The sequence below is a fragment of the Terrapene carolina genome, unplaced genomic scaffold (genome assembly GCF_002925995.2).
Source record: "Terrapene carolina triunguis isolate 2854851 unplaced genomic scaffold, T_m_triunguis-2.0 Scaffold211, whole genome shotgun sequence".
Taxonomy (NCBI): Eukaryota; Metazoa; Chordata; order Testudines; family Emydidae; genus Terrapene; species Terrapene triunguis.
Window position 1 is genome coordinate 33,323,572 of NW_020664562.1, and position 23,561 is coordinate 33,347,132.

The window sequence follows — 23,561 nt, forward strand, 5'->3', positions numbered from 1 at the left end:
CTGGCTTCAGGAGTTGCTCCTGATTTACACCAATGCGAGAGCTAAATCAGTCCTGCAATGTGAAGCTGAATCCTGAGGCATTCACTGAAAAACTTGTGAATCGTGTATCAGAGGGGTAGCCGTGATAGTCTGAATCTGTAAAAAGCAACAGAGGGTCCTTTGGCACCTTTGAGACGAACGGAAGTATTGGGAGCATAAGCTTTCGTGGGTAAGAACCTCACTTCTTCAGATACAAGTGAAGAAGTGAGGTTCTTACCCACGAAAGCTTATGCTCCCAATACTTCTGTTAGTCTCAAAGGTGCCACGGGACCCTCTGTTGCTTTTGTGAATCATGGTTGCCAGCTCCCTTCAGGTTGAAGAGGACAAAGTTGAAGAGTCCAGGTTTTTGTTACTGGTTGACATGGACAACGAAGAAATTCCTTGTATGGTTCTTGATAGACAACTGGAATGGCATGAGGAATTAGTCAGGGGAAGGTATACATTTACTTCTGATAAAATACCTAAACATGTTGACAAATTAGGTGTTTGCTTCAGGCTCCTGGCAGTTTGGGCAATCCTGACTTCAGGCCTTTGTCCATAAGTCAAATAATAGACGAGTAATGGTTAAGAGAAGGCATGTGTTAGAAAATCATGAGTTCATATGGGTCAGCAGTAATAATCTCTCTTGACATAAAGCTCCACATCACAACATCCTATTGGTGTGAACATCAAACAAATACAAACACATCTCTGTCTGAGCTCTGATGTACCCATCACTGAAGTAGTGAGCCACCAATACTAAGCACAGATGTACTCCAGTGAGAATTCTCTGAAGTCATTAAACACATGCACTGTTGCTGATACTAAACTGAACTCTGTCCAGCTCCAGGTAGGTAGCTACAACCTTCTCTTTAGTACAGTCTATTCACTTTTATTTTTTGATCCCTTGCTGTCTTCTGCTTTAAAAAGTTCCTTGGCACCTCATCCTCATGTCATATAAAATAAATGAATATATAACATACAAAGCAGTTTCCAATTTATTTTTTCCTGACTTTTGATGTGACTGAAAAATTAATGAAAAAAAGATCAAATATGGTCTGACTTATTTCTTCTCTTCCCCTGGGCTTGTGTTTTCAGGCTTTTCACCACCTGGTTCCCTACCTCCACCAGCAGAGCTACATTGTGGCTTTTCTTTGGTAAATAGCTTGATGTATTACTCTAGGGGGGAGGGATAGCTCAGTGGTTTGAGCATTGGCCTGCTAAACCCAGGGTTGTGAGATCCATCCTTGAGGGGGCCACTTAGAGATCTTGGTCCTGCTAGTGAAGGCAGGGGGCTGGACTAAATGACCTTTCAGGGTCCCTTCCAGCTCTATGAGATGGGTATATCTCCATATATTTTTAGGTGCAGATCACTAAGGTGGGTCAGGCATATTTCTTCTGATCCAGTTTTTTTCATGCAAAAATTGCAGTATGCCAGCCTAACTGCCAGAGTAGCTCTGCCAAAAGCTGCTTCCCCGATGATGCTCTCAGAAGTGAAATCTAATGATCATGTTATAAAAGTGAAGCTGTTGCTTGGACTATGGTTTCTCGTTGCAGCCACGATTGCACGGGGCCAAGATTCCACATCCACAGGACAGCCCTAAGTTAAGCACTCAGGATGAAGGAAGGGTGAGGGTCAGTTGTGGGGGTAATGGTGGTGAAATAAACATGGTTGTACTTTACTTTTGATCTGATAGTCTTCATCCTTTTCCCTCCCCAACTGTGGAGCCTGTGGGCATACAGAAATTGTACCAATTTAACAAAATCTGTTTCAAATTAGTTAAATTTGTGCAACTGTCTTCTGTGGATACTTCTTAATCATTTTAACAGTGAATAAAATTCATTTTAGCTTAATTTAGTTTTTACCAAATATTCCCATTGGTTTCAAAGGGATTTGGATGAGGCCCTTAAAAGAGTGCAAACATACACTAAACGATGAGGAGAAAGCATGCAGCAGCGGCTTCAGTGCAAACATAGTTGACGTTTAGGAACTTGGGAGTAGGCTGGTGGATGTTAGAAAAGCCAAGCCACAAAATGAGATTAAACTGGCTAGAGACATAAAGGGTTAAAACCCCCCCTACAAATACATTAGAAGCAAGAGGAAGACCAAGGATAAGGTAGGCCCATTATTCAATGGGGGGGGGGGGGAGGGGAGGAAACTAACAGAAAATGTGGAAATGGCAGAAGTGCTAAATGACTGTTTCATTTTTCACCGAAAGGGTTAGTAGCAATTGGCTGTCTAACACAGTGAATGCTGGTGAAAATGAAGGCGAATGAGAGGCTAAAATAGGGAAAGAACAAGTTAAAAATTACTTAGACAAGTTAGATGTTTTCAAGTCACAAGGGCCTCATGAAATACCTAGAATACTCAAGAAGCTGACTAGAGAGATACCTGAGCCATTAGCGATTATCTTCAAAAAATCATGGAAGATGGGAGAGATTCCAGAGGACTGGAAAAGGACAAATGAAGTGCTAATCTATAAAAGGAAATAAGGACAACCCTGGGAAATACAGACCAATCATCTTAAATTCATTATGCCAAAAGATAATGGAGCAAATAATTATGCAATCAATTTGCAAACACCTAGAAGATAATAAGGTAACAAGAAACAGCATGGATTTGTTAAGAATAAATCATGTCAAACCAACCTGATAGCTTTCTTTGACAGGGTAACAAACCTTATAGGTAGGGGGGAAGTGGTAGACGTGGTATATCTTGACTTTAGTAAGGCTTTTGATACGGTCTCACATGACCTCATAAACAATCTAGGGAAATACAATCTAGATGGAGCTTCTATAAGGTGGGTGCATAACTGGTTGGAAAACCGTTTCCAGAGAGTAGTTATCAGTGGTTCATAGTCAAGCTGGAAGGGCATATTGAGTAGGGTGCCACAGCAATCAGTTCTGGTTCTGTTCAATATCCTCATCAATGATTTAGATAATGGCATAGAGAGTATACCTATGAAGTTTGTGGATGATACCAAGCTGGGAGAGGTTGCAAGTGCTTTGGAGGATCGGATCAAAATTCAAAATGATCTGGACAAACTGGATAAATGGTCTGAAGTAAATAAGATGAAATTCAATAAGGACAAATGCAAATTACTCCACTTAGGAAGGGACAATCAGCTGCACACATTCAAAATGGGAAATGACTGCGTAGGAAGGAGTACTGCTGAAAGGGATCTGGGGGTTCTAGTGAATCACAAGCTAAATACGACTCAACACTGTTACAAAAAAAGCAAACATCATTCTGGGATGTATTAGCAGGAGTGTTGTAAGCAAGACACAAGAAGTAATTCTTCTGCTCTACTCAGTGCTGATTAGGCCTCAACTGAAGTATTGTATCCAATTCTGGGTGCCACATTTCAGGAAAGATGTGGAGAAAGTCCAGAGAAGAACAAAAAAAACGATTAAAGGTCTAGAAAGCATGACTTTGGAAGGAACATTGAAAAAATTGGGTTTGTTTAGTGTGGAGAAGACTGAGGGGGGACAGGATAACAGTTTTCAAGTACATAAAAGGTTGTTACAAGGATGAAGGAGAAAAATTGTTCTCAATCTCTGAGGATAGGACAAGATGCAATGGGCTTAAATTACAGCAAGGGCAATTTTGGTTGGACATTAAGAAAAACTTCCTAACTGTCCAGATAGCTAAGCACTGGAATAAATTGCTAGGGAGGTTGTGAAAAATCTCCAATGATGGAGCTTCAAGAGCAGGTTAGACAAACACCTCTCAGGGATGGTCTAATACTTAGCCCTGGTCTACACTGGAGGGGGGGGTGGGAAATCGATCTAAGTTATGCAACTTCAGCTACGTGAATAAGGTAGCTGAAGTTGACGTACTTAGATTGACTTACCATGGTGTCTTCACCACGGTGAGTTGACTGCTGCCACTCCCCTGTCGACTCTGCTTGCGCCTCTCGTGGTGCTGGAGTATAGGAGTCGACGGGAGAGGGCTCGGGGGTCGATTTATTGCATCTAGACTAGACACTATAAATTGATCCTCACTGAATTGATCGCTGCCCACCGGGTAGTGTAGACATACCCTTAGTCCTGCCATGAGTGCAGGGGACTGGACTAGATGGCCTCTCGAGGTCCATTCCAGACCTGTGATTCTATGTTGCAAGGTTGTGTGGATTTAGTATGGGATTGGGGTGGGGGGCTAGCAGACCTGCTCTCTCCTTTGCTCCAGTGCATTCTAATTCTCTTGCTAGTCCAGAGAATCAGAGACTTCTAGGCTATGCGTAGGAGGGTATTGGTAGAGACAGCACAGAGACCTAGTGTGACCCAATATTTGTATGGATTAATTCTCTGATCTATCAAGGCTCTTACACACAATTTTAAGCATGTGAGTAGTTCCATGTGCTTAAAGGTAAGCAAATGTGGAAGAGTATTGCTGCATCAGCACCTCAAATTCTCTAACATATCTGGTCTGAAGCAGGATTTCCATTGACTTTATCAATGCAGGTAGGCAAGACAATTTAATACAGGATTTGAGTATAGTGCCTGCCAAATGACATCTAGGCTCTTGTCCGCCTACTTAAGAGCCTCTGCTACCAGTTCAGTGGGAGGCAGAGAGCTGCACCTAATGTATATAGATCAGAATGTGTTGCCTATCACGGGAAATCATAGAAGGTGTAGCCCACAAAGAATAGGTCCCAGTACCTCCTGTCAGCTAGCTCTGTTTGCTCTGGGGTGCCTGATCATTTTGATTAAAGAAAAATCCTAATTAACTAGAATTGTACAGAACCAGGCAACTCCAACCGCTTTCCTTAAAACCTGAGAGCTGCCTCCCCATCCTCATTTACTGTTATTCATAGATTCATAGATTCATAGATTCTAGGACTGGAAGGGACCTCGAGAGGTCATCGAGTCCAGTCCCCTGCCCGCATGTTGTCTGTCTCTCTGCCCTTCCCGATGGTCTGACCCTTGCTGAGCATTATGACTTGAGTGATCTGTAGGAGCTGCAGCCCACGAAAGCTTATGCTGAAATAAATTTGTTAGTCTCTAAGGTGCCACAGGTACTCCTGTTCTTTTTGTAGGATATAGAGAATTCCCAATGATACCAATGACGTGAAAACGCCTGAGGGCCAGGACTGCATCATTGTATATGACTGCAAAGCTTTATGCCACCTGGGGGCAATACAAACCAGTACTAATAGCCCAGCTGACTGCTTGGATCAAGAGAAGGTGCCGCCCTGTGAAGGTCAAAATGATCAAGGAGTCACACTTAGGACAGATTTCAGAGGAGCAGCCGTGTTAGTCTGTATCTGCAGACAGAGCCCATGTTACTCCTCTGCATTTATTACCCCCCACACAATGGTTAAACTCTGCCGGGCACCGTGCTATGAAATCCAGAGCGCTGGAGCCATTTTTGCCACCCGCAATATCTAAACGCTCCCCCAATGGTTCCTGGAGGCAGCTCAAAGAGGAGCGAGCCCTGGGTTTGTGCGTGCCTGTGTCCGGTTACGGGAGCCTGGGGAACCTGCCTACAACATAGCGTGAGTGGCAGCCCAGATCCCCCACCCCTCGGGGCCCTGGGAGAGAGGAGAGCCATTGGGCTAAGCTCGCCTTTCTGCCCGCCTCCTCCAAAGCATCACCACGTGGTCCTCCCCTAGCAACCGGAGGGGATGTCTTGGTACAGGCAGCTAGGGGCAGAGAGAAGGCTCGGCAAGATGAGGCCAGAGGGGTATTGACTGGGCTGGGGTATTTGTGGTAGGTAGGTGTAAGGCTCAGCTGACTGAACTCTCTAGCGTGAGCTGTGACAGCTGCCTCCTCCTAAGCACCCAGCCATTAGCACAGCAATCTGCAGCTCACTTTGCATTTCCTGCACGATCAAAAAGGCATCCTGCAAAAATGAATCACCCTCACCCTGGGTAAGTGAGAACTGAAGTTTCCAGCTATGCACCCAAGGGGTTGGGCCAGCTGTGCTCCCACTGGCTGGAGAAGCCGAAGTGGCAGATTAATTAATGAATAAGGGTTGTGGGCCGATGCTTAATGAAAGGAAAACTATTTTAAAGCACACAAAAATACCTTTCAGATTTTTTCTTTGCTGAAGCCCTTTATGTTTTAAGATGTCATTTGTTTTTAAATAAAGAATTGTCACAAGCAGCATCTGTCACAGGCATCAGGCATTAGAACCTCAGTCACAGGAGTCGGTGGTTGCAGGATAATGTTTGCATGGAAAATTATAAATAGAAAAAAAAATGCTAGTTGGGAGAACTAGGACTAACCTATTGCACGTTCTCCTGGAGTACTTCAATAAGGAGAGTGGGGTAATTCAGTATTAAAAAGCTGTATCGACCCTAGGGCTTCTATAGCTTCATTCTTTTTTGAACAGAGATTTTGACTCTCTTTGGATCTCTTATTGTTGCTTAACCATTGCTACCTCTTACTAAAAACAACTGCAGTCCTTAACAGAAAAAAAAGACCCAAACCAATAATAGGAATCTAGTATTCTCAAATTCCCTTCTGTATTACACAGTGGAATGTATCTTAGACTAGTTCCCCCCCCCCCCCATCAGAAATACAAATAGTAGGAAGCTATATCATAACTTTATTTTACAAATAATTTAAATATGCTCTTTCCCTTTAATTGTATCTGTTATACATTTTAAAGAGTTGAACAGCCTAGTTAAAATCAGTTGATGTTCCTCATGTTTGAAATAAGACTCTAATCTTTGTTTATGGTTATTTGGCTTTCTAATTAATTTTATGGGAATAATGGAATAAAATTCAGTGAAGCAAACAACCTGAAAGAATTTAGGGCCTGATCTTGCATTCAGATTTAGACAAAACTCCCAGTAACTTTAGTTACTCAGCTCTATAAGCCTTTGTAGAACTGAGTCCTTACCTGGCATTTCTATCTAGAGCACATCCATAGATCTCAGAGCTCTTTGCAAAGGTGGGTAAGTATTCCTATTTTATGTATAGGGAAACTGATACACAGAGAGGTTAAGGCCAACATTGTAAAAAGCATCTCTTATTCTGGGCCCTCAATTTTTGGGTGTGCAACTTGAGACACCTAGGACACACCGCTCCTATTTCAGTTCCTGTTGAAATCAATGGGAGCTGCAGGTATTCTGAACCTCTGCAAATCAGGCCCTATTTGTTGAGGTGACTTGCTCAAGATCTCAGTGCAAATTAATAGCAGAGCTGGGATTAGAACCCAGATTGCTGAATTCCCATTCCTGTACCTATCCACTGGACCTGCTGTAAAAGGTGTAACTATAACATAGTTTGGTGATAATTTAAAAACCTTTAGAAACATTTGTATCCTGTATTTCTGAATCTGTGTGGTTTGTACAGTTGATAGGCTATAAGCAAAAATGTCTGAAAACCCCTTGTTTTTGGAGGGTTGTGTGGCATGAGTTATTGCACAAGGGATCCTTGTATTACAACTGGTATCTATTGTACTTAGGCTACAGACAAATGAATGCCTCAGTCATGGCTGTCTTAATATACATCTCAAAATACTTGTGAAGTAGTCTGATTAGACTGGGTAATCATCTGTTTGGTGAAAACAGTGAAAATTACAGCACTGTGGATAATTAAGATCAGTGACTAGAATTTAGGGAAAATATACTTAAAATAAATGAAGGCATTTTCAACAAGAACAATATGGATGGAAAAATCTTTAATGTATTCTGTCATTATCAAAACCACAATTCCTTAATGAAGCAGGGATGCATTATGAAATTGTCAAAAGCTAGTATTCAAATATTCAGCCAGCTGAAGTCAGTGGAAAGGCTCCAATGGATATCAGTGGGCTGTGGATCAGATCTGAAGGCCTTGCCTTGTTCTTGCAAACATTTAAGTAGGGTATGTACATTTACTCATGTGAGTAGTCACACTGCTTTCCCATTGGCTCCATGGAATTATCATGTGAATAAAGTTCTGCATGTGTTTAAGTGTTTGCAGGATTGGGGCAAAGTAATCAACCATCTGCCTGTTGACTTCAGTGGGTTTTGGATCAGGAAACCAGCCAGTGTTTAAAGTGGTCTTTAAAAAGTGTGGGAGGGGGATGTCTATCATTTCCTGCAAAAGTAAAAAGCAACATCACATTTGTTCTGCTTCTCCCTCCAGCCCCCACATCAATTCTATGCCCCTCTCTCTAGCCTCACCTCTGCTTCTCCCGTAACTTCTGATGTTCTTTACTCCCCTCCCTTGGTGTGAGGGGGTGCAGCAGAGTCTCTTCTCTCTCTGCCCAGGCCTAGTGTAGCAGAGTGGGAGGAGCCAACCCATTGCTTACAGGAAGAAGCTGGACTCTTTCTGCTGTCTCCTCCAACTCCCCACCTGTGAGAACAGCTTTGACTACAGGGTGGAGCAGGAGACAGCACTGCCTGCAACAGCACTGATTGGCTGCTCTTCCCACGAGATAGGACAATGGGGAAAGAAGCAAATCACAAGGGTTTTACTCCCCAGGCAGGGCTGAAATGTGTACCCCTCAGCAACATTGTTCATGATTTTATAGATTTCTATCATATTCCCCCCCTTCCCCCGGTCATTTTTTTCTAATCTGAACAGCCCCAGTCTTTTTAATCTCGCCTTGTATGGAAGCTGTTCCATCCCCCTTTGCAATTTTGTTGCCCTCCTCTGCACCTTTTCCAATTCTAATATCTCTTGAGATGGGGTGATCAGAGCTGCACACAGTATTCAACGTGTGGGTGGACCATAGATTTATAAAGCAGCATTATGATTTTTTCTGTCTTATTATCTATCCCTTTCCTAATCATTCTTAACATTGGTAGCTTTTTTGACTGCTGCTGCACATTGAGTGGATATTTTCGGAGAACTATTCACAATGACTCTAGGATCTTTGTCTTGAGTGATAACAGCTAATTTGGACCCCATCATTTTGTGTGTATTGTTGGAATTATTTTTTCCCAGTGTGCGTTACTTCGCACTTACCAATATTGAATTTCATCTGCAATTTTGTTGCCTAGTGTAGTGATATCCCTTTGTAACTCTTCACAGTCAGCTTTGGACTTTTAACTATCTTGCGTAATTTTGTATCATCTGCAAATGTGGCCATCTCACTATTTACCCCCTTTTCCAGATCATTTATGACCCTGATCCGCTCAAGCGGACTGCTGCTGTTTTCAGAGATACTGCCTTAGGGCATTTTGCTAGGGACAGGTGGAGAGAGAATCTCCTCAACAAAGCAAAATAACAATTCATCTATGGGGGTTCAGAGTTATTTCACAAGATTCTTTTTCAACAAATGATCCCTTCCCCACTCCAAAAATAGAAACAAATTGCAAACCCATCTCAGTCATTGGCCACATTTCCTTCATGTAGTTTAAGTTCATAAACACCAAATGATATAACCATCTGTAAATATACAAACTATGATCAAGGTAGCTGTTCTGACTCTGGAGTGCCCTGTCCTGGCTCCTAGACAGCAAAATCCATTTCTCTGAGTAGGATGAGAGTAGCCCAGCTCTTTGTTGGGTAATAAGGCTCAGCTGCACATGATTATCTCAGTTGCTCAGTTCAGGCAGACACTCCCAGCTGGGACTCTGAAATTCTCTGCTGCTGGGATTTAACATCAGCTTTCCCCTCTGCAAAAAAGCAGCCCCCCCAAAGCATACCTCTGGTTTGGCAGGGCCTCCTGTGCCAAGGAGCCCCATTGCGATTGGGGCATGATGGCTGCAGAGCTTCCTTAGGGGCATGGCAAGATTTCATTTCAGGCCTGATTCTGCAAAATCTTACTTGCTTGAGAGGTCCCTACCTCCACAAGAAGTTGCTCACAAATCACTTCAGTGGGACTTGTAGGAGTCAGGGCTGTAGGATTTGGCTCTTTTGTGTTGCAGAGTGTTGAGTAAGATGTTCGTGGCTGATAATTTAATGCATAAAGATAACACACTTCTCTTAGATTTCTTCTGTTTGCAAGATAAATAAGAATGGGGAGAGTCCGTGTATATCACCAGCTGGAAATAATGCAAGATTCCATAGCTTATTAAATTTTTTATTAAAGCTCAGAATGCATCTCCATTGTGGCTAGAACGGTTTGTTCTCATTATGGTTTAAGTGGAAAAGTGGCAATAAACTGCAATTGTACAATATAAAGCAGGAACTGTAATTCTCAGTGACTCTGCCAATCAATAAATAAGGCATTGATGCTCTCTTAGTCTATTTCTTTGGTAGAATATCACTAACTTAATTACACCATGAACAATTAACCATGGAGATTTGATTTATAAAAATAACATTAGAAGCCTACACAGACTTTGTTCAAATACACTTATGAATCAATAAAAATGGTCATAAAATCATTACTACAGAGACAACGTTGTTTGTCTCTGAGCTACAGTACATAATACATTGTAAACTGGTAAACACCGGATATTGCTGAAAAATATCTGGCACTGATGTTGCAAATGAAAACCCTGTAGAGTAGAATATTCCAAGTGAACAATCCCTTAATTCACTAAATGCTCAGTGGTGTGGTGGTTTAACCAGGCTGTGCTGGGTGGTTGGGTGAAAATGACATGGTTCTATTGGGTACCCCAAGGCAGTAAAAGAAACTTATCTGAAGTCATGTGCAATATGAATGAGCAGCACATACTCTGGTATTTGAATAACTTAAGGCTAGGTCTACACTACAGCGGTGTTCCGACCTAAGATACGCAACTTCAGCTACGTGAATACCGTAGCTGAAGTTGCGTATTTTAGGTCGGCTTACCTGGTGGTGAGGACGGGGGAAAGCCGACCGCTGCCGCGCTGCCGCCGACTCCGCTACCGCCTCTTGTCGAGGTGGATTTCCGGAGTCGACGGCAGAGCGATCAGGGATCGATTTTACCGCGTCTTCACGAGACGCGGTAAGTCGATCCCCGATAAACCGATTGCTACCCGCCGGATCGGCGGGTAGTGAAGACGTAGCCTAAGTCTCCATTGCAGGGTATTTTGGAGAGCTGCAAACTTTGTTAGCCTGATAAATAATTAAAAAACAAAAGGCAAAATTCTCTGTGTTGGTTTCTATACAGTGTAGTTGTAGCTGTGTCCGTCCCAGGATATTAGAGAGACAAGGTGGGTGTTGGTTTCTAGGCATTTGTCCAGTCTGAGTATTTGTACTTGTCTTTATTAATTTATTACTTTTCTTAATGGAAAAAAGGAGAGATGGCTCCAGTGACAGCAATTTATTTTCTTTAACAGGCTGTTAAGATGTTATCCTAGCAGTGTAAATGATACCAAAGTGTGAGTTGTAAGCAAATGAAATGATGCATATCCTGGATGATGTAAGGCCAAGCTGTTCATTATAGGCATTTCCCCCTGCCCCCAAACAGCTTTGCTGGAAATGGAGCATTTTAGCAAATTTCCTGAGTTTACTGTAGGCCAGATTGTGTGTGGTCCCTGTGCAGGTATACAAGAGTGGGGAGAGGGTACATGATTTTTATGACCATTTTTATTGATTGGAAAGTATATTTGAACAAGGTCTGTGTAGACCTCTAACATTATTTTGATGCATCAAATCTTTATTACACCATGAACAATTAACCATAAAGTTAGTGACATTGCATCAAATAAATAGACTAAGAGAGCATCAATGCCTTATTTATTGATTGCTAGAATCACTAGGAATTTTTTGAAATTTTTGTCTAAACATTTTTCAATTTTTTTCAAATTCTACAAGCTCTAATTCCTTATTATAAGCAAAATAAAACACTATTTACATTAAACTGTATTTGTACATTGAAAGGTTGTAAAGTAGGCCAGGGGTTTTCCATGTTTACTGTCTCTCAGTAACTCCACAGCAAAAAGTTCTTTGTCCTGAGTGTTATTCCATGACTGGAAGTTAGTTAAGAAGTTAACTCATGATGCATGAGCCAGAAAAGAATCCAGTTCAATCTCCTGTTTATATTTTGCAGTGCTAACAAGAATCAAAAGTAAAATAAAACAAAACAAACAAAAAAACCTTGCTCCGCAAAGTGAGCAGAGATGACTCCAAAGATGTGCAGATCTCTCCCATGGTATTTCAAATAGGAGGTGATGGCCCTAGTGCATTTACCCATAATTTCCTTTCTGGTAGGCAGCATCCTCTGTCAGTTATCTGCCTGGCTGCTATTTGCCGCTGTACTTCAGTGGTTCTGCAGGCAGATAGGGACAAATTCACAGCTGTGAAGGTCCTTTTCTCAGTGGAGCCACTGAGGTTCTGCCACACAAAGTGGGAGGAAATGGAACTTAGAAATTGCAGGGATAGCACATGGTCTCTGTGATATGAAGTCCTACTCATTGGGGCTCCCTGCAAAGCAGCATGCAAGAAGTGGTTAGGAGCATGGCCAGAAGATCTTTCCCGCACAGATCCTCTGCTGCTCCCTTCCCTGGGTATGTTGGCTGCATGAGGACTGAATTGTGGCTACTCTTGGACGCGAGATTAAAAACCTATATGGATCCTTCTGGAATGGCAATGCTAAGCCTTCTGTAAAATGAATGCAAATATATGGCAGTCTAATTTCCTTGCATGGATGCCTTAATAGGATATTCATCTCCTGTCTTTCAGCACCCAAATAGGCATTTACACATGTAAATGCCTGTCTTAAGTGCCTAGCCACTGACCTGAATGTTCACATGTGGGATTTGGGCATTCTAATTTGGCCAATAGAGAAATTACAAATCAAAAATAAATATAGAATAAAACAGTGAGACCAATGAACTGGAGAAAAAAATAGATATAGCAAGCAATGTAGCACATATGAAATAGCAAAGAAAAGGGAAATATTAATAAAATTTCCAGCGGAGATGGGCTTTTGAGCTTTTTAAGTCATAGCAATAACAAGCTATGTGAATATACCTGTAGCAGAAGACCAGTGATACTAACTTGTTTATATTGTGTCTCAGTCACAAATTGTTTGTTCACTTCTGCTTGATTTTCTGCATCTAATCTATGCACTTTGTCCTCCGTAGAGGAGCTTCGGGTGACATTTGTATGTAGCTTCTTAAATATCTTAATCTTTGAGATGTGGCCTTTAAAACATAACAACAACAGCAAATGCACTAACCTCTCCTTCCTCACAATATTTAGGAGTATGAGGACACAGGAATTGCTATACTAAATCAGATCACTGGGCCATCTCATTGAGTAGCCTGTCTCTGACAGTGGCCAATACAAAGTGCTTCATAGGAGGAAATCCTACAGTAGCTAGACGTGGGAGAACCTGCTTCCAGGGAAAGTTTCAGCCTAACTCTGCAAAGTTAGAGGTTGCCTTATGTCCTGTTAATGTTAATTAATAACTCGCCATAAAATATTTGCTGGTATCTAAACCTAAGTCTACAGTGATGCGATATTGATAATGTTACTTAATCTTTCTTGACTGTTTCCCTGCTTTTTTCCACCACAACCGATACACGTTTTTCTGAATCTTATCTCCAGATATGATTAGTTAATTAGCTGGCGCTGGAGGTAAATAGCACTCCACAGAGTGTCTGGGAGAGGTAACGTGAGAAGACTGCTGCTGGTGCCCTTGTCACAACAATGAACACATTATATCTGTGCCATAGGTAGCTTTCAGCACCTGAGAACACAAGCCTACTCTGAAATTCAGGTCTTTCAATACATGGTGAGCCTTTTCATTTAGAGGGTAAGGTCTTACATGGACTATATTCCATATGAACAATATGCATGCACACAATCCTTTTGGAGTGCTAACGGGGCCCGATCCAAGGTCTATTGATTTATTTCAGTGGGCTTTGGGGCCAGCCCCTACACACTGTTAGTATTGCCCACGTCTGCATAGCGTGCTTAAGCGATAGTAACCACCCGTGGTCATGTAACCAGATCAGTATTTACCAGAGGCTTTGTAGAGTCAGGCCCATACTCCATACAGGTGACTCAAATCTGAATTCCAGTTGATGTCTCACCACACTGTACGGGTCAGTTACATGCTAATTTTTTTTTTACAAATCAGACCCCAATCAGGGTAGAAAGCACAGCCTTTGGGCCTGATCCCAAGCCTGTTAAAGTCAGTAGGATTCGTTCCCTTGATTTCAATGGGCTTTCGATCCAGCCCCAAAAGAACATCTCTGCCCCCACACCCCTCTCCAGTGTCCAATTGAACTTTGAATTCGAATTCATTATTTTTGAGGAGCTGTCTGTTCATAATTCAAAGAAGACTCAAGAACATAAGTCTACCAAGAGCTAGGTTTGGTACATGCCCAGATATCAGTTGTATTCTAACTTGTTATATGACCCATGAAATACTAAATGGAAGGAAGTAAATAAAAGGATTTTGGGTTAAGTTTCTCTTCTGTCTTTACTAATACGGTACAGCATTGCCAAGTGATTGTGTAAATCAATACTTGGCATAATCGCTATAATCTGGCAGTTTCAAATGCAAATGCAAACAAGGGATAAAGAAAGTAACATAAAACAGTTGCTATAGTACCAGTGTTTAATCTCCATGCATAACATGGTAAACTAAATTGTTTGTTTAAAGTTTAATTTGTCTGGTGTAGGCTACCTGTGAGATTATTGTGAAACCAAAAAATATATTGCCGATAAATCTGTTACCTTCCTCATGTTTTTCTCAGGATAATTTTTCCCCCCTATCTCCTTGAGAGCTCTTTTGTATATAGTACTTCACCATTGTGTAATAGAAATGAAGCCTGTTTAAACCAATTGAAAGTTACAGGCAAAAATGTACACCCCGGCTCAGATTGAAACAAACGCAACTATTCAGCAGATTGCTCATTCATCATATAACAAAATACCTTGCACATCTACTGCGTCTTCCATCAGACTGCCAAGGTACTACACAAATATTAATGAGCTAATTAGTCTCAACCTTTCTCCTCCCTTGAGGTAAATATTGCTAGTCCCATTTTACAGAAGGGGGAACTGAGAAACAAAGGTGCTAAATTTTCATATCTATTTACTAATAGATGCCTCAGGTTTTGGTGCCCAGTTGGGACACCTTGGGTTAGATTTTCAGAACTTCTGAGCACCTGCAGCTCCTATTGAGTTCCAATGGAGCTGTGAGCACTCAGTACCTTTGACAATCAGCCCCTAGTTATCTCAGACTGCGCACCCAAAAATGGAGGCGCTTATATTTAGTGAAGACTTTCCCAAGGTCACCCAACATGTCTGGGATAGAGGCAGGCACAGAAGCCCCATTTCTTGGCTCCCTGACCATCTTTCTTCACTTGTCGTTCTTTCAGTTTTTCATTATTACACAAGAGACACATTCATTGGTTTATTCTGGATGGTCATGTGCATTAAAAAGGATGTTTAATACATAGAAAATAGAGATGAAAGAGAGCCACTAGGTTAAATTATCTTGGACCAGATCCTGGACCACACTGGGACCCCTTTGTGCTTCTTTAGTGACATGAAGGGGACTTGAAGTTGCCCCAAATGGAGCCCTATGACACACTGCCTCCGAACCACTAATGTAGGGGATGAATTGGGGCGGAAGTTGGTGTAGCCCAAGTACTTTGCACGCCATCAATCATGAACCAGCACAATGGCCTGTAAGGGGCTGTTAGAAGCAAGTGCAGTTTAGAGCAGTTGTGAAGCTGCTCACATTGCACTGGGGCTGAACCAGCCCCAGTACAGGAGGAAGAATGGGTGATGCAAAGGCATCTTTGCCTCTATCCCCTCCTGTGTATCAAGTGTAGCTCAGTGCACCTGACGCTTGAGCTCTTCCCTGTTCTGCTAGTGGTGTCTTGTTCCCTGTAGTATATTTTTAAGCTCTTTGGTGGGCTGTTCTAGTTTTAAATGTCCCAAGTAATGGATTTTCCACCTTTTTCTCTTGGGAGAGTGTGCTAAAATTGGCTTGGACTTTATTTAGTGTTCCACAGTCTGGAAGGAAAATAATTTTCCTGATATTCAGCCCACATATTCCTTCTGTCATATTTAATCCCATAAGGAATCAATGAGTAAGGGCAGGTTGGGAGTCAGGAGGTCTTGAATTATAATACTGGCTCTGCTGCTGACTCGTGTGGCTGTATACAAATCCCTTTGCTTCAGTTTTCCCATCTATAAAATGATTCTCATATACATTCTTCCTAGGGATGCTGTAATAATTAATGTTAGTTTAGTATATTTAATCTATCATATATGCTTATAAATGCTGTGTATTATTACTATCATAATGCCACTAAGCTTGATTATACCCTAAATAATCCTCCCCTCCTTAGTGCTCACACACTAAAATACGTGTAGATGTTTATTATGTACACCCTTACTGCTCACTTACCTGAGCCATATGTATTTAGACTGAGCTTTTCATTGGCGTCTAAGCGAGTTAGGAGCCCAATTCCCATTTAAATTCAATGGGATATGGCTATCCAGCTTCCTTGGGTCCTTTAAATATCCCAGTGTTAGCTTCTGTAATCATCTATTGTAGTTATTACAAGTTAAAACAAACAAAAGGAAGTACTTCTTCACAGAACACAGTCAACCTGTGGAACTCATTGCCAGGGGATGTTGTGAAGGCCAAAATTATAGCAGTGTTCAATAAATAATTAGGTACGTTTATGGAGGATAGGTCCATCAATGGCTATTAGTCAAGATGGTCAGGGATGCAACGCCATACTCTGGGTGTCCCTAGTCTCTGATTGCCAGAAACTGGGAGTGGACGACAGGGGATGGATCACTCAGTAATTTCCTGTTCTGTTCATTCCCTCTGAAGCACTTGGCATTGGTCATTGTCTGAAGACAAGATACTGGGCTTGGACCATTTGTCTGACCCAATATGGCTGCTCTTATGTTCTTATGTAATTATTACTTATATTGCAGCAGCATTTAGGAGCTCCAGTCATGGACCAGGGCCCCATTGTGCTAGGTGCTGTACAAACACAGAACAAAAAGACAGTCTCTGCCCTGAAGAGCTTACAATTTAGGTAGCTGGTCTCCTTAAAATCTCAAGGCCAGAGTGCAGCACAGGATGGGATATCTAACTTTTTTCCTTGCAAGGTCCACATTGTACATCAGGGTGGGTTGTTCTGTATCTTGAGCTTTCTAGGCTAGTAGCACTTACATTCTTGAAAGGCTAGTGACAATCTTTCACCATGTCTTCTTCTGTATTAATGTTGGCCTTAGATGAGGTCCTTGCCCAACCTCTTGGGCACGCAGCATGTTCCTAGACCAAGGAGAGTACAAAGCTGATCTTCCAAATATGATAATAAAATTTGATATCAGTTTTTGGAGGGGACAGTGGGAAGGCCTAGTATTCCCTTTCATATTATCTACTTCTGGTTTAAAATGTGTGTCTACAGTTCTCAGGATGTCCGTACAGCGTCAGGTCCAGATTCTGATTCATGCAGACAGAACACTCATAAGAGATGAGTGTGCACGTTGGCCTTTTGTACCAGCTCTTCAGTGGCTTGTGGAGTAAATTGACTTCCTTATTTAGCTTGAGAGTCTCAACCTTGCAGAGTGGATCTAATGATTTTCTGTAATGGGCTGTAGCTACAGTGGGGGAAGACAGAAGGAGCAATCTCACCATTACCAGCTGCACTTTTAACAGTACAAACAGCTGCCATATGGTGAGTGCAGACTAAAGCATAGTACCATAGCATCATGATCTTGTAATGTCATGAAATGTGTGAATATGATGCAGTGCAAATTCTGTGCAGATGAATTCAGGCATATTTATATGGGACATGTAGGCTTGTGTGTCTTGTTTAAATCATATATTCTAGATGCATTGATGTACCTTTGAATTTTTTTAAACAGCTCCTCAAATAGGTGGGACAGATACTAATCCTATTGCCATGAGTTAGTCATCTCATCCCATACAGAGCTTGAGTTCTGCCACTTTTAAGGACCAGTGCAGGACTTATTTCTTTAAATGGGCCTTTCCTCATTAGCGAAGTAGCCTGCTGGCCTGGCAACATTTCCTCCTGGGAAACAACCACTTAGCTGAATCCTTGTGGAGAGAGTGGTTTAAAATAAAGAGAAAAACTGGGCTCTTCTTTTGGACACACACAACTGTGACCTTTAGTTTTCTAAACTAAATGTCCCAAGTAATATCTATAGGCATTGCAGTAGTGGAAGAATTAGAACTAGAGATACTCTAGAAAGACAGATGGATTCATAACTCCAGAAGAAACACTCAAGAAGAATGCTAAGGTAGAGACATAAGCTAATCAACCATTTTTAGAAAAGAAATTTGCATCCTGGACTGACAACTTCTATGTTAATTTTCAAACCAGCACAAATAAAAAGGGTCCAGAGTTTATTATAGAAACAGTATTTAAGGATGCCAACGACATGACTCTCATGGGTAGTGATTATATGGACACTACCTGGAAAGAGGAAAAAGAGCGTGACCTAGAGAAACGTTATGCAGAGCAATAGAGAAAGAAGGCAAATCCCTTAACAAGATACTCAGAAGCCTGAACATATCAGCACAAAACTGAAATAAATGGTGGAAACTGGCGGATGCCCTATGTACCTGATGGTGCGGGAGGAAAAAGAAAGACTCATGTTCTTTATATTTAGTGGGGCTAGAAGTTGCTGCTTCAATTGTATATATTGAAAGAGGCAGATTCTCTGGTCTGCTAGCTCCATTTTGGGCTAGGTAAGTAGCACAAAGAAGACTTAAATCAGCTGGAGAAGGCCAGTGGAGTTTTCCCCCTGTGTAGGTGAACTCTGGCTGCATAAATTGGGCAGAGACAGCATAGCTGCCTTATGCACCATCCCCTTCCAGCGCCAGTGTAAAAGGATGGAGGGTGCATGTTGGAGGTGTGCTGGAAACAAGGAGAGGGGTGTAAGGAAGCAGATTTCTAGTATGCTTGATCTTCCACTGATGCAAATTAGAACTGTTCCTCTGTAACTCTAGCTTGCCCCAGGGCCAGACATGTTGGGATTAGAGAGCTGCAACTGGCTCATTGATACCTTCCCGCCCGATCTCACTGTACTCAAACTCCAAGCAGCCAAATCTGGCCCCAAATGACTTATGTCTGAATGTTCATTGGTGCTATGGGTACGATATTAAGCTACTATAAATCCAGCCATTTCTTACTCTGGCAGACATCTCATGGGAATTTTGTCTGAGCAAGAACTGTGGCTTGGGGTCCACAGTGAAAACAGTCTTTACTGGTTGATATTTTATCTAATGTTGAGCAAACAAAGGGCCTGTGTATCCCAGGATGAGTGATTTCTGGAGAAGATCTAAATCTCTCATGGAACAGGGGGATGTTACCTCTATGGGACATTTGAAGGTTATTTATCTGACAAAATGCCTGAATTGATTTTTCAAGACAACACTTTGTGCATCTAAATTTCAGATAGATTATTTATAACTTCAACACTAAACTCTGGGCTTACATAATGTCTCCATCGTGACCTCATTTATTGGTTTCAGGTCACTCGCAACCTACAACAGCCTAACAGACAGACACTTGGCTGGATACTTCAGCAATACAAGGATAAGACGGCATCTTCAGCGATCAGGGCTGGTAGGTTTTAAAGGCTCCCTTTTTGTTACTTTTACCTCACGCTGCCGGGTATTTTTGCTTTTCAGTACAGAGGTAGGGTTGCCACTTTTTAAAAATTTGCCCATCTAGACAAACACATCTCATGGTGTCATCCCATGCCAGCATGATGTAATGTGATCTTTTCATTGCATCAGAAGGTCATCCGCTGCATTACCACCCAACATCACACCGTGATCACATATGGCAGGACCCTATGGGATTTGGGGTCCTGTAAATATAGCATGGTTGTGGGACACAGGGCTGTGCTGCTAAAATCTGGACAGTCGTAGAGAATCAAGGACAGGTGCTAATTCTGGGCCTGATACTGCAATGTGCTAAGTAGCATCAAAGACTTCGTTGGGAGTTGAGGAAGTTGCAGTTAGTACACTGCTGGAGGTACTTAGCACATTGCAGCATTGGAGGCTGAGGGATGCTCATCTTATTTAAGATGCACAGCACCACCATATGTGATTGGGCTGTAAATGTGTTAACTCATTATTGGTAGAGGGTGTGTGCATGACAAGGCAACATTAACTGATTCTGTTCATGCCATGGATGAGACAATTCTCACACCTAAGATAGGTATTAACTTAATACAAATCATTCATTTTCTCCCAATTTAATATTATTGGATTAAATTAATAATTTGTGGAGACTGGAGGAGAGGACACTGTGGTGGAATTCCAGCAGGAAAAATTCCAACAGCAATAAAAAAAACATACCTCCTAATGACCCAGTTCGGATTTTCTAGTATTATGAAAATTCCCCAAGTGACATTAGCAGCAGAATAAAACTGCTTCTGAATGCTGAGGATCCTGAACTTTGATTGGCTCGTGATGAGCTACTAATTGAAACTGAGGCATTGTCCCTTAATAATAAACATGATTGCCTATCAGTCATCTGTCTCCATGGTGTTGGAGACCATTATTGGCATGGATCAATTCTGTACATAAACACTGGGTAAACTTAGCATAGCCCTGAGCTTGTGGCAGAGTTGCAGTAAGTCATTACCACACATGAATGGCAGTGCATTACCACACAGTAAGGCTGCTATTAAGACGTGTCACTGTACTTGTATTTCAAATCTATTGTGAGGAGAACTTTTCTTTGAATGATTACAATAGATCCAGTATGTCTTTGTTGCATATTTCTGGTTGTTCTTCTCAGAATCTCTAAGTCATAATTTAAATGCTATTAGATGATTGACTTGTTTTTAAAAAACAGTGTCAAAGTTAACCTATTGCCTATAAAGTCGATTAGCAAATTTACAAAATTCCAATTCAGAATTGAGTTAATACCTTTAATTTTATTTTTCAGCAATCTCTATTGTCTCTAATTGTTTCATGCAGTGTTGTTGTAGCTGGGTTAGTCCCAGGATATTGAGAGACAAGGTGAGTGAGGTAATATCTTTTATTGGACCAACTTCTGTTGGTGAGAAAGACAAGCTTTCGAGCTTACAACGAGCTCTTCTTCAGACCTCCATGCCTCTCTGTGCTGCCTTCAGACCTGAAGAAGAACTCTGTGTAAGCTTGACAGCTTGTCTCTCTCACCAACAGAAATTGGTCCAGTAGAAGATACTATCTCACCCACCTTGTCTCTCTATGGTCTCTAATGGAAGTGGGGGACATAGTAAAGGTGCAGAAATGGTGTATGTGTTCAAGTAGTTTTGCTCTCCTTTTGTACGTGGCTTTGTTTAGAATACACCTTGTTCTCTCTTCTCTTTTTCTCTATATTTATATTTTATTTGCTTATGACAGATCTCAAGAAGTGGAAGAATAATATCTGAGAAGGAGTATCGGCTAAATGCTATGAGGAAGGATCACCAAAGATACGTACGGGAATGCCTAGCTCAGGCCATATTTCACAAGGTCCTTGACATGGAGGTATGAACACATTATCCACGTATAAGCCTTTTAGAATAGTATCAGAGGGGTAGCCGTGTTAGTCTGAATCTGTAAAAAGCAACAGAGGGTCCTGTGCACCTTTAAGACTAACAGAAGTATTGGAGCATAAGCTTTCGTGGGTGAATGCCCACTTCATTAATGAAAGCTTATGCTCCAATACTTCTGTTAGTCTTAAAGGTGCCACAGGACCCTCTGTTCCTTTTAGAATAGTTCCCTAGTCCTGTCTAAGGTCTGGTCTATACTACCCGCCTGAATCGGCGGGTAGAAATCGACCTCTCGAGGATCGATTTATCGCGTCCCGTCGGGACGCGACAATCGATCCCCGAATCGGCGCTCTAACTCCACCAGCGGAGGTGGTAGTAAGCGCCGCCGACAAAAAGCCGCAGAAGTCGATTTTGCCGCCGTCCTCACAACGGGGTAAGTCGGCTGTGATACGTCGAATTCAGCTACGCTATTCACGTAGCGCCGCCGACAAAAAGCCGCAGAAGTCGATTTTGCCGCCGTCCTCACAACGGGGTACGTCGGCTGTGATACGTCGAATTCAGCTACGCTATTCACGTAGCTGAATTTGCGTATCTTAAATCGACTCCCCCCTGTAGTGTAGATGTACCCTAAGGGCTGTTTACTAGTGCTGGTGTGTCATGGGGCTGCCCCCGAGAAGAGGGGTATTTGGTGGAGAGGAGGGCATGTAGTCTCCACTCTTGATGACTCCAACCAGGAGAATGTTTCTGGAACACCCCCAAACTCAACACTCATCCCTCCATCCACAAGACTCTGCGTGTGGTGGTGGAAGATGTGCCTAGCATCTGCCAAAGCGTGCTGCCACCAGCCATGTGAAGAGGAGAGGAAGCCACCTCAGCACTCAGACAGAGTCCCAAGGTCACAAGGGTCAGATAAATCACAACCCCTCATGTGTGCCAAAAGATCTAGTCACCTCAGTGTATTGTTACTTATCAGCTTTTGTTAGAACTGAGAATTTGAATATCGTTATACACTCTTCTGTGTTTTTCTGAACTGTGGGTCTGGGTACAGCACAGCCCTTTGAAACTCTCCAGCCCTCACCATCTGTAGCTCAGTTTCCATTCCCAAAAATGAAAAAAAGATGACTAACATCTGTTTAAACACAATTATCTCCATAATCATGTTGCATTTAGCTCAAGCTCACTATCCCCTTAAAGATTCTGAGCTTAAACTGATCCCAAGCTTCAGCTGCAAATTCCAGCGGGTTGCAGAGCCTGGCATTTAAATAGCTGCCCTTGTCACTCTTGTTTGTGTTGCCCAGCTTGGCTTCTTAACAAATATTCAATTAATGGTTTTCTGATTAACACCATTCTTAAATCTGAATATTCAAATAATCCGATTCATTGTTCAAGCCTGCACCATGCAGTTTGTAGTTTCAAGCGTTAAAGCATCTGCTTCAGTACTGTTTTTGAGACCACAAATCTTATTGTCTCCACCAAACACCACCACATTGGAGTAGAAAATTTGCCTTGTGAAATTCATAACTAGATGGAATCAACAGACTCTAAAACCTGTCAGTAACACCGCCCCACATAGTTTTTAGGGCAGGGACTGTCATCATGTTCTGTTTGCACGGCGCCAAGCAAAATGGGGTCCTGGTCCATGGCGAGGGCTCATAGATGCTCCCACAACAGATTACACACATGGATCCACTTCATTTTATAAAATACATTCTAGATAGAAGGCCCAATCCTAATGGGGGCATGGCTGTGAGTATCCAGTCACATTTTCTCCACTGCATGATCCCCTCACTCACACAGGTGGAAGGGAGCATGGCCATGGCTTTGTAGGTCAGAGATCAGCTGGCAAATGTGCAGCCTCATAGATCCCCAACAGATCTGCAGAGCAGTCCGTCCGCATGCCCTAGGTCTCTGTGTCCTTGCCATGTTGCTACTGGAGTGCTCGGTGCAGCTGCCCATTGTCACTTTTACATAGAAGGGAGGATGCTGCAGTTGGGGAATTACTGCTACCTCATTGCCTTACACCTGGTGTAGATGTTTACACCAGTGCACAGTGGGGTAAAAAGCTGTTGCTGGTGTAAGTGTGTGTGGAATTCTGATTTGGCAGTGCACTTTCAGGTGTAAATGTCTGCACAAAGTGCAGGGCAGCGGGGAATCAGGCCCTGGCTGCTCATTGAGTGATTGCCTAGATCTGATAGCCTGCCCCTGTAAGCTGTGGAGTGCTTCCTGAGGGACTCCA

General features: G+C 42.3%; 1 protein-coding gene across 1 annotated transcript in view; it reads left to right on the forward strand.

Annotated features, from left to right (window-relative positions):
- The first annotated feature begins 331 nt into the window (after positions 1 to 331).
- The window catches only part of LOC113407366 (glutamate-rich protein 3-like), a 65,939-nt gene continuing 42,709 nt past the window's right edge, over positions 332 to 23,561 (forward strand). Inside the window, exons 1-3 of the mRNA XM_029912388.1 lie at positions 332 to 474; positions 19,326 to 19,419; positions 21,195 to 21,320. Coding sequence (XP_029768248.1) covers positions 332 to 474; positions 19,326 to 19,419; positions 21,195 to 21,320 — 363 coding nt within the window. The remainder of the gene's footprint in view (positions 475 to 19,325; positions 19,420 to 21,194; positions 21,321 to 23,561) is intronic.